The sequence below is a fragment of the Anopheles maculipalpis genome, chromosome 2RL (genome assembly GCF_943734695.1).
Source record: "Anopheles maculipalpis chromosome 2RL, idAnoMacuDA_375_x, whole genome shotgun sequence".
Lineage (NCBI taxonomy): Eukaryota > Metazoa > Arthropoda > Insecta > Diptera > Culicidae > Anopheles > Anopheles maculipalpis.
In genome coordinates this window covers 45,464,426-45,476,253 of record NC_064871.1, presented here as the reverse complement: position 1 = coordinate 45,476,253, position 11,828 = coordinate 45,464,426, and the positions used below count along the sequence as shown (strand labels likewise).

General features: G+C 41.7%; 4 protein-coding genes across 4 annotated transcripts in view; 1 reads left to right on the top strand and 3 right to left on the bottom strand.

The window, feature by feature from the left end:
• The window catches only part of LOC126557078 (proline-, glutamic acid- and leucine-rich protein 1-like), a 265,735-nt gene that overhangs the window by 106,548 nt on the left and 147,359 nt on the right, over window positions 1-11,828 (top strand). The window lies entirely within an intron of this gene.
• Window positions 946-1,398, bottom strand: LOC126567181 (RNA guanine-N7 methyltransferase activating subunit). The gene has a single exon (XM_050223411.1). It carries the CDS (start codon window positions 1,396-1,398, stop codon window positions 946-948), a length of 453 nt encoding a protein of 150 aa, XP_050079368.1.
• Window positions 1,409-2,382, bottom strand: LOC126559191 (uncharacterized). The gene is made up of 4 exons (XM_050215314.1): window positions 2,223-2,382; window positions 1,846-2,048; window positions 1,563-1,740; window positions 1,409-1,486 (listed from the first exon to the last, which is right to left on the bottom strand). The coding sequence occupies exons 1-4, from the start codon at window positions 2,338-2,340 to the stop codon at window positions 1,437-1,439; spliced, it is 549 nt and encodes a 182-aa protein (XP_050071271.1). The 5' UTR covers window positions 2,341-2,382; the 3' UTR covers window positions 1,409-1,436.
• On the bottom strand, window positions 3,486-11,593 carry LOC126567180 (uncharacterized). The gene is made up of 7 exons (XM_050223410.1): window positions 11,524-11,593; window positions 10,116-10,347; window positions 9,908-10,044; window positions 9,537-9,834; window positions 4,890-4,981; window positions 4,038-4,269; window positions 3,486-3,964 (listed from the first exon to the last, which is right to left on the bottom strand). Exons 1-7 carry the CDS (start codon window positions 11,591-11,593, stop codon window positions 3,517-3,519), a joined length of 1,509 nt encoding a protein of 502 aa, XP_050079367.1. The 3' UTR covers window positions 3,486-3,516.

Here is an 11,828-nt window from a genome sequence, read left to right as displayed (position 1 = left end):
AAGGATCAATGACAGCCAGGACGAAAATTCATACTATTAAACAAACCAAATTTATATTTGCAATCAATCACACATAATAATACATACCTAATGTAACAGTGTTATTTGAAATCATTCACATGTTTTTTAGCAAAAACTCATCTCTAAACAATTTACTTATGATTTTTTAAAAAAAAATTTTGAGGACATTTTGCAAAAACCTTTCAAACCTCAGTTTTAAAACAGTTTTACATGACGAATTTCAGCGTTTCGATCATAGTGCTGTCCCTATGTAGGCAGATCCTTACGGTATAATTTTAATGGTATGCGAAAAAAATAATAAGGACTAAGGTAATAACCAGTTGTAATTAGACAAACGTCAAAGATAAAAAGTAAATGATCGATTGGTTGTGAATTCCAAAGATTTGAGCTCTTTATACAACAGGTATCCTTGCACAAAAACGGGAGCGTCTCTATCAATGAAAGACTTCTTCGACTATAAAGTCTCTTGGTATCATTATGTTCATATTATTTAGCAATCGTAAGCGATGTTGGTAATATGGCATACGTTCATAATTAATTGTAAAGATAAGTCTGTTGGTCGACGATGGATGCCGGCTCTTCGGCTAGTTTTGGATTTCTTGCTAGTTTTGGTCATTTAGATGACCAGGCGACCCTTGGTTTACTCGGTAGTCATAGTCCTCTCGACGATGTCTATAAAAATCAATATATGCAACCGTACAAAAATAAAACTTAATACGTACACGAAGAAATTTGTTCGATTCAGTCTTTATTTACAGATATTTATTTACAATTCGTAAAGAATCGGCTTACTTAAACACTCGGAGATTAGTGTTTGTCACAAGTGAAGGAAAAATGGTCAGTTCAATCGTTTGAGAACCGTTTGAATTACTGCAAGGAATCTTCCAATTGAGGTGCCATCACTCAATTCAACTGCATCGCCCGTTAACGTCTCGCTTCCTGATTATATCGACGATCGTCGGAATGATCATTCGGCGACGGTCTATAATCCGTGCGCGATGAATGCTGGTTCCTGTGATTTTGATAGATATCGTCCCGCGCGGAACGATATTCACTTCGACGATAGTTGTTGCCATACGAAGAGTAGCGAGCCCTACCTCCTCTCCTATCGTTAAAATGCCTTTCACTTTGCCATCCAACATTTCCGCCACTTCTTCCTCTGCCTCGATCCGGGCCGTTACCACCACCACCACCGCCACCACCTCTGCGACTATTCCACGGATGAACTACTGGCGGAGGTTTCGATTCTCGCTGACAGTGCGCCATAAATTCTTCATCCAGATCCGTAAATCGGCCCGTAAACTCATTTTCACACTCTTCCATAAACGCTTGCTCTTCCGGGGAAAGGATGTTGATGTGTCGCTTGGGGTCAACCATGATTTTCGCCCTGTTTCGTTAGCAGCAGTGTGTGTGGGTCAGTAGTTATCGCGCAGCACTTTCTCTTTCATAAGCAATGAGTTTACGTCTGAAAGAAAGAGGAACAAAGAGACAGGTGGCCGATTAATGACATGTTTGCGGTCCTATCTCACCCGGGCACGTACATCCTTCGGTGATAATATTTTGAAAGATGAGAGCGTAGAAACCTGCGTCCGATGGGAAACTTTGCTCGGCCGTTGCACTCACGACAGGTTCGAACATCCACCCAAGCAGAGTATGGCACTTGGGACACACACAAACCTTCCAAGCGTAACCAGGAAACCACGTCGACTTGTGTGTCCACTGGAAGGTGAACAAAAAGCAAATGGATAATCGATAATCGCATGATGGTCGGCAGTGGGTACAGTAGAGCCTTGCGTACGGTAGCACTAAGGCGACAGTACTTACCGGATGAATCTTTGCACAGGACGCTTGCTTTACGAGAAAGATGTGAAACCGTATTCCGAGCGGATTTTGTACTTCCTGCACCAGAACGGAACGGGTGTCGGTAAATGTGTGGTTCGTAGCGCTAAGTGCCAAGGGGCTATATTTGTCAAAGGCTAGGTTTGCTACGCTAACATCATTTCCACAGGTGCGGCATATGAAAAAATCTAGCAAACGGAACATACAGTTAGTGTCAGTATAATGCGCTTCGTCGTTTGATATGCCGGCCAATAATGCCTCCTCCTTTTTTTTGGTTGCTGGTGGCCCCCGATGGTCACACAGGAACGCAATGCTTTCATCATCGTGCAAAAGCAAGATTGTTTTGCACGGCAGGCACTTACCTTCGATCACGGTTTCCTCCTCGTTATTGTCGTCTGCACGAGTGCCACATGCAAATACCAAAACTAGTAAAATTATGAAAGAAATTTGCATAAGTCTATGCTTTTGATTGCACTTCATTGGATAGCATTTCAGAATGGGAATTTTACAGGAAAAAGAAAAGTCGAAAACAATGGTAGTGATGGGCGGTTGATCGATTGTCAGCCGCTTGACAGTTGAGATTGCATGCGATCCGAGTTGGTCTGTCGGAATCGTTTAGCTCCGGATTACATACGGCGAGAGAAGGACGGCAAAACGATTCAAACATTTAAAAGAGCTGTTAATTTATTGTAACAACAAAAATGTTCAACTTGAATAGAAATTTTCCTTTTTTTTGTAAATTGGTAAAGGATTACATGGGAAGAATTATAATATTAAACAGAACATTATTTGATAATGCTTATTTTACTGAAGGCAATCTATTAACTTTGAAACAGCGAATTGTTCAATTTTATGTGCGTAAATATCCTTCAGTGGAGATTTTATTTAATGACTATTATTCGAACACGTTAAAGTTCTTGAATCCCAACCGGAACATCTCTCCGCACTCAGGGTTGACTACCCAGCTACGGGTAAAATTAAGCCAAGGAAAGCCATAGACTGTAGCGTCAATGAAGAAGAAAAAAAAATAGTTCAAAGCTTGTTGTACGCTAGTTCTGCATTAGTTGGCTACGCAATCGCCTCTCAATCGTTAGATTTACTTGGCTGTATAAGGTAGTTTGGATTATTTGGAACAGCTTTGGCCAGAATAGTCGACGAATTGCAATTGACCATTGCCTGGCAAGTATAGAGCCAGGCACATCTCAACCACAGGAATTATGAAATCTTCTTTGCAACAGCTTTCAGCAAATGAGCACATTTAGATACGAAGATGACCTGCTCATCTGATCATTCTGATTATGTCAACACAGAGTATTGATGGGGCTGATCGGCAAAATGACTAAATCATTGTTGGTCGTAGGATTTAAAATCTTGGAAAATGTAATCCTTTCGGATGTGTGTTGTAAGTTTATGTTGGAAGCTACAACTTGCTTTAGTTTTTTATGCAAAAGTTGGGCTTAAATATGGGGAAAACTACATAAATATTCCTTTGATAACGTACTCATCAAGCACAGATTTACTGTTGCATTTATTGTTACATAAATCCTCTGCCTGTCGTTTCTTACCAATTTAAGTGACTCAAAATCAAGCATTCTATATCAACATCACATCACAAACATGTTGCTTACATTTATTAATCATTATCCTTAATCGTAGTTAAGCATTTGGTAAAAATAGCTCCTCATAGGGAACGTTTTCAAACACGTTCGTTATAAGAGCGCGGAATATTCTCGTAAACGCACCAATGATGGCGGGCTTCAGCTCCTTAAGGATGTCCTCCCAGTTGTCGTTCAGGAACTGGTTCATATTGTCGCCCAGTGCCTTATCGCCGTTAAACAAATTCGTCAGATGCATGTAGAACCGGGTCGTATCGAACGTTGCCTTAATTTTGTTCATCTGGTAGTACTCCTTTCCATTTTCTCGCTTCTCCAGTCCACCGTTCCACTTCATCAGGAAGTCACAGTTTACCATCGTCATGTTACTGATGCCTTCGCCCTGGATGGGTAGAATAAGCACCTTTCCTTTGATTTTATAGCTGCCTACAAGTGATGCGACTGGCAGCAGTAAATTCATTTCCATCACGTTAGGGTTCGCAGTGAAGCCTCTGCAGAGAAATGAAAGGGAAGCTTTTAATCGATACTGCCCGGAGAGGGTTGTGAGTGATTCGGCTCACTTACTTAGCCTTTTTTACGATGACATCCTTAAATCCGGTAATGTCCACGTTCTTGAAGTTTAGCACAATATTAACAGGGCCCGTACCCTGGACAATGTCCATCTCGTCGATGCGCAACGGATCGAGCGAAGCAAGCCCTAGTCCAGGTACGCCACCCTGGAACTTGTGGAATGTGTCCGATATGGCTTGTATGATGCATGGTTCGTCGTCCGCTTTACAGCGTGTATAGGTAGAAGCTGTAAAAGACGCATAAGTTGTAGTTGCAATGTAAATGCATCGACATTTTCTAGATGGAAAGGGATTGCTCAAACACTTAAACGACACCATTCACCAGTATAATGTAGAAAAATGCAATTATTGTAATTAATCGGCAGTTGTAACCATTCTAATGTGCTTCCCCTGGTCGTTAAAAATGTTCGCAAAAACAGTTCATTAACAGTTCGCAAAACAGGTCGTATTTGCTATCACACCGAGACATCACACCTTTGTCCGATGCGACGATCCGGAAGAAATATAAAGCACGGATCCGGTTTTTTGGAGGAAGTCCAAGACAAACTTTGGCGACCGGTCTCATTCACGTGTTGCCCTTCCTTCTCGCTAGAGCAACAGAAGTAGGTGATGGACGCGATTCGTAGTTTATTTTCATCGAGACATCGTATGAAGATGCACTTCGTTCAGTGAGAGGAACACTTTTCGCAAATATTCACTGCGTCGATTTTGGAATATAAAGAACATTTCAAAATATTTCTAATTGCCTAATTGCATCCTGAAGGAACCTCTGATCTGAACTTTGTTTAAACTGGTCCATCAACACTTAAGACTCCAACAGGTCTAGCAAGTATTTAACAATACGTACGCAATTTTATACCACTGCTTAACGCCACCAATCCTGACAGTACTACAAAAATCACCAAACTATTCATGACGAGTCCCGACACCCAACAGTAACTACACGATCGATACAGTGGACACTAGTTTTTTTTTATTTCCTTCCACTAACGTTTGCTCAGCGCACCCGTGCGTCGTTGGCGCGAAAGTCAAAGTGAACCTATAGAAGCTGCCCGACCAGCGCAGGTCTTATATATGTTAGCGCGGGTGAACGCCGCACTCTGTCGTTGTTTTCTATTTGTCGTCCGTGGTAGGCGCCTCACCTTCCACCTCCACCAGCACCGGAGGCCGCTTGAATCATGCTGGATCGGTGCCCGGGATCGGTTGGTTCTTACGGCTGCCATTAACGCCCCGATCCAGTGGCTGACGTACGTCACAGCCGGCAGAACTGGTTGCGATGATCTTTACGGCGCTGATCGGAGACGACACGCCCGAGACGCACGCGTTCTGTGTGCGGTTTAATCTATTGGTTAGGGGAGGGAGTGTAACACAACAACAAAAGATTGCAAACAAAGCCAAATACATACACACATACACATATGACCATACGTAGAGGCAGGTAGCAGCAACGTGAATGATCAACTGCTGCTTTCAGTTCTTCACCCGCGTCCTGAAAAGCGAGAACAGTCTAATAACAGGATAGGCTGTACCTTATTTGCACACCTAACGTCGAAGGTGACTTACGGTTGGATTTTTTCTTCGTGGTTATAAGCTGCATCAACACCTACATGCTGCCAGAATCCCTAAATTAAGTAATCTCTACTAATCCGACAGTTGATATATTTATATTTTTTGTCTGATTGACCTTATCGAGATTATTTGCATGCATCTGTTGCAGTTGGAGCTCACGAAGCTAAGGACCCTGTTTACGGAAGAGAGGTGAGCGTGTTTGGGTTTTCTCAGAATATATAGAATTTCTCGAACAGAAGTCAAGCTGGCTTTTCTTGAAACTTTGGGATTTCTTGATCTAGTATCGATGTTGAAAATTACCAGAGTTGGAAGTTACTTCGTTGATCTAGAATCAAATAAGATCGAGCACACGTAGGTCGTACGTGCGGTTAAGACATTGGCCGAGTGTCATATAATTCACCGAAATGATAACAGTAATTATCGAAGAACAGTAAATGATCGGGAAAAGTAAAAAGCCCGCACAGTACAGCACCCGCCATTAGCATAGCGCACACCCATGGTTCGTGACTTATGCGTCATGTGGCGCATGTGAGATGAGACACGTTCCTTCTCATCACAGGTGGAGAGTTTAGCGGTATCCGGAGTGAGCGACCGTGGAGCCCCCCGAATCTCCAAAGAACCATCCCTCCCCGGTCAGTTGATTCAAAGTCTCCGAGGGGCTAAATCCGCCACTACTCATCACAGTGCCTTAGTCTTCGAACGAAACAGAACGTCCGATTAGAAGTGAAACTAGTACTGGTGTTCTATCGACGATCAGGGACATAAAAGGTTAATGAAAAATAGACTCTCGGCTTGGTGCTACTACCAACCATCAACCGGTGACCGGCACGTCATGTTAAGGTGCATAGGTTTTATCGGCATTCGCGAATGGTAGGGACCGGATGCTGTCTGTGAGATGCGAAGTTAACCCTCAAAACGTGTCGGACCCAAACTTGATCAGGTTTACGACGTTCGCTAGGAAAGTAATTGGAAGTACTTCTAACTGTTGCAGGTAATCTGGACCTGAATGAGGAACGATCTTTGCTCAGCAATGGCCGTAATTGCACAGGTTATTAACATTCACAGGAAATGGGTGCATGGGAAGATGTTTGAATGGTTTATGAGTGTGCCTGCGGGAGTTGATAAAAAATAACAGATAGGGTACCTAATGAACTCTCGTTACCGGCGGGAGCAGAAAACATCAGGTGAAAAGGTTGCAAAACAAATATAAACAACCACGTGTTTCTCAAAGTCCGATGCAAGTTACATTTCAATAAATCGAAACTCTGCACATTTAAACAAACGTTTTTAAGGAAGTACAATTACATATGCTGTACCTCCCGATCGATGAAGCTCATTGCCGTTCACTGTAAGATGTAACCGTTAATCATGCTGTATGTTGTTCCGTTTGTAATACAATCCAACTGATCCATGTGCTGCGTTACCGGTAGCAAACCAGAAGGCAATGGAATCAAATAGGCAGTAGACAAGTTTCCCCTCAGCAACTGTCACGTTGGGTTAGCTTGATGCTCAAAAGAGGAAACGACACGTCTCCACCGTTATACGGAATCGTATCCGTGCAGCGTGGATGTAACTATTAACATACAGGTAGCAAGGTAAGGTAGATATTAGATTTTGTTTTTAATTTAAGGTTCATTATATTATTAATTTGCAATAATATTTTCTGATCTCAGTATGGTATGCTGTTGAATACATTTATAAAGAAAATTGAGGTTGTTTTTAGCGATCTGCTTCATCACAAAGAAATCATAAATATGACCGAGAAGTAATACTACTAAATTAGTTCATAGATTCTCAGTTCATATTTCCTGATATAATTTTCATCGTTTTTACATCTTAAATAATATTAATTGCTATGAAAATTAAAAGTATTGACCCAAGCGCAGAAGTTTTTGGTCGATAGCTCAACAATTGTCACTTGAAGTGAGCAGAAACAAGTGAAAATTGTTTGCTTTTATCAAACTTTCAATGGACTATCTTCACCATATACAAGATCGTTACAGCTTTTCTCTAGACGGTTGACAGAGAGTTCCGTAACTATGGAATAACAAAGAACTGGGATTGAATATTTCTCACCTCAAATGGGTCAAGTGGATCAATAGTAATAGTATCTCGCTATTTTTAAATAGATAGATCGAACAGTGCTACATATCTAACCGTGATCCAACGATCTGTGAGTATATGAGAAATTTATTTATTGAAGATTTTTTAAGCTCTCGTAAGATATTTATGTAATTTAGCTTTTAGGATAAACAGATACTCAGAAACCCAAAATATCTTAAAATCATAAAATTTATTATTAGTAATCTTGATATTGATCATCCATTTTTTCCTTTAATTGACTGATAGAATCTTATATTGGAATAAAGTAATGATAACTGAATGGGAACAGCTATATAGTGGTAGAGGTGCCAGTGTCGGCCGATCGATGACCAGTATCAAAAGACTTTTGAACCTTTCTACCTTCGTTTTGGATGGACTTGTTGTATCATAATGCTAATGCAAGTTATAAATAATTTTAGAACAAAAAATAATGTCTCTATCTTGGCAATTAAAAGACAGACCCATTTGTTTAAAAGATGGTTCGGAAGGGTCCTTTTTCGATTATCTTTATCCTACCACCCGAACACATACGTGCCCCACTGTCTGCCTCTACCTGGCTCGGTGGTAGAGGTTGTGTGACTTCGATGAGCTCAGGAAGTTCTTGTATCCGATCACTCCCCAAGTGTCATTTAAATTATAGTTATTTTGGGTTTGGCGTGTATCGTCATAATTTTCAATGGTTATGCATGGAGTAGGACGATGCTCGACAAGCCTTGGTAGAGGCAGTCTAGGGTATTGGAAAATTTCTTAATATTTCAAAAACAGGTCCCGTGGGAAACGCAGACGAATGTTATCACAGTTCATTGATTTTTGGCAAGCAAACGGATTATTAGTGTGACCCCCTTTCCTCCCCCAACTTCACTTATACGTCTTAAGAAAGAAATGAATGAGTACAGTATTGTAAACGGTTCAATAGTCAGCACAAACCAAACGCTGTCACGTCGATCGCAGCATGTGACAGACTAGTCAGTTTCAAAAGACAAGGAGACGTCACCTAGAGCTTCAATCTGTGATACATTGGATATAAATATGGACACAAGCTATGCATAGGACTTTTCTCGACAACGAAGCATCTGATTATACTTAGGACAAGAAATCTTCCCACTATAAAGGCCCTCGTTTTCCTCAAACGGTCAGGACTTTGCAATTAGATGACGGAACACCACGCGGGACGCGACGAGTATTGGAGGACTGAAGTATGAGTATTGGATTTTCAGTGTAATATTTCGTCGAAATAATTATTGTTGGGTGGCTCAGTGCTATAGATCGGTCTTTACACGGCAGGAACGGGGCTCAAATCTCAACTACACCATCCCCCGTAGTGAGGATTGACTATTCAACTACATGGCATCGGAAAGTCTAGTAAGCCATTTTATGGCCAACGTGATCTAGAAGGTCGATGAAGCTAAGAAGAATTTATAAAATCTGTAGTAAGGAGATGAACAGTTTGAGTCATCAGTATAGCGATAACAGCAAGCCACTAACACCAAAATTTGCGTGCCAAATCCAATGGAGATGGGTCAGCCTAGCATAGAATAGGCGATTGACAATTGTGTTATGTACAAACAAGTTAAAGTCACGTTCTAATTCCTGTGCTACAAGCATTTCAGATCAGCTCAAAGAAAAATAGCCATGAAAAACTTTAGAGAAATTTCCATAGTCACTTCGGTTCATCAACTGCATTTGAATTGTTTCCATTACCGATTATTATCATTAGTTACCTCAACATCTTCTTTTCATTTGAATGTGATTTCAATGGTAATTTATTTCACCATACCTTACAAGTAATGATCCCTCCCATTACATCCTTCCACGCGCTTACGCTAGATAAAGCTCATTGTACGGTACTCGGTTGAAAACGTTCGTTACGACAGCTTCGAATATCTTCGTAAAAGCTGCCGATATGGCGGGTTTCAATTCCTTCAAGATATCCTGCCAGTTGTCGTTAAGGAATACGTTCATGTTATCACCAAGCGCCTTATCGCCATTAAACAGATTGGAGAAATCCATGTAGAAACGGCTCGTGTCGAAGTGCACCTTAAATTTGTCGACCTGGTAAAATTGTTTACCATTCTTGTCCACCAGCTTGCCGGTCCACTTGAGCGAGATATCACAGTTGACTGAAAAAGAATAGCACCGTTGATGAATGATGCTATCATTTGCTTGGGTAGATATGGTATAAACATTGCTTACCCATCGTCATATTGCTCGAACCTTCGCCCTGGATAGGAAGGATCAACACTTTACCATTGATTCTATATCCTCCGATGAGCGATGCAACCGGGACGACCAGGTTCAGGTCCATCTTGGTAGGGTTGGAAGTAAATCCACTGTAAATGAGAATAAAAAAAACCACCATATTTGTACAGATCACTTCTTCTTGAGGTTTAAGGCAGCGTACCTGGCTTTCTTAATTTGTGCATGCTGGAATCCAAGCAGATCCACCTTCTTAAAGTTCAGCACAATGTTGATCGGTCCATCGCCTTGCACGATGTCCATTTTGTCGATGCGCAACGGGTCCAACGGTACCAGCCCGATTTCCGGTACACCCTTGTGGAAGTTCTGGAAGGTGGCGGTTATGGCTTCCAGCAAACAGTTTCCATCTTCCTGTTTGCACCGCGAGAAGGAAGCAGCTGTAGAAAAGGGGGATGGAAGATGCATCATCGTTGCATACAGCACTCTACTAGGCAAACCACCATCATCAACTCTATTAATTGTATCAAATTATAACTCGACACCGCCAACGGGACAAGGGTATGCAAATTGAGCGTAGATCATTTGTGAGACAACGGCATTAACAACTATTTTATGTGTGCATTACTTTGGATTGGCAATGAAACGCGCGGTAAAACAATTAGCAGCACGTGGTACAGTTTCAGCACAGGTTCAGGTCACATGTTCAATTCTCGCACGGATACGCATTTCTCGCCGCCGGCGGCCATATTGTTTAACTAATGAGAATCATACTATTCAAATCGTTTGGTGCGGAGGTCGGGCGCCATTGGTAGCTACGGATCCTGTTTGTTTCCATGTGGTCTCAATCTGGGCTGCGAATAAATCGCTTTCATCACGCAACCACTTAAGTGCTTTATAGTGATTGTTTTTGTACAAGTGATCACAAAAAGATTAGCATCAAATGACTTGTTTTGTTCCTTACTGATTAGTTTGGTGGGAGAATGTCTTGATCTTTTCTAGTGTGTTGCCTGAGCTGCTGATCGGCTGCGAATAAATGATTGCGTATCAAATGCAAATAAGAAACCAATTTTTAACATAGTTAACGAGAACTGGAGAACAGTCAAAAATGGCTGCCTAGGTAATACTTTGCGTTATAACAAAAATCGGTCTATTTCTTCAGGCTGAAGATCAGCTTTATCTGATCGCAATTTTTTTCAATTACTGGAAAAAACGCCCCAAAATGACCTTCCTTGTTCACTGATCACTGATTCATCCTCATTATGCTCACGTTACACTCACTTGCTCCAAAGTTTACTGAACTAATAGTTGATGCAAACAGAGGCGGAGGACTTCTGGCACATCTGTCTAATTTTGTGTTAATTGCCCGTCAACGGTACTGTACGCCTCATCATTTCGTCAAGGCCACAAACTCCTGGCTGAGATGCGTCAGATGCGTTCAAATATTAGCGCAAGGAATTAAAAGCAATCGTACGTAGGGGTAGTGCCCTCGGCACTCGGTTGTTTTGCTGTTGCTGTATCGCTATCAAAAATCCTCACAAACACCCCTTGTCCGACACACTGATACGCTGACGCAAACCCATTTTTTGTGGTCAAAATAAAAAAAAAATACGTACGGAACTTAGCGGCCGACCCGTTACCGATAATGGCGACGGTAAGCAATAGTAGAACAAATTGTTGCTTCATCTTTACTTCGCCACTGCACCACGCAACACGCACTTTAAACGCACCGGATAATTTGTCGATCGGATTGATCATTAAATTCGCCACGCGACTAGTCAGCACCGATCGCACGATACGGACTGGTACGTTACGGTACCGTGGGGATCACTCTTATATGCGCTACACCGCGCAATCTCGGCGACTTTGCAAATCCATCGAGATTTGCCGATAAAACAAAGGCGTAAGGCAAACGAGCCTA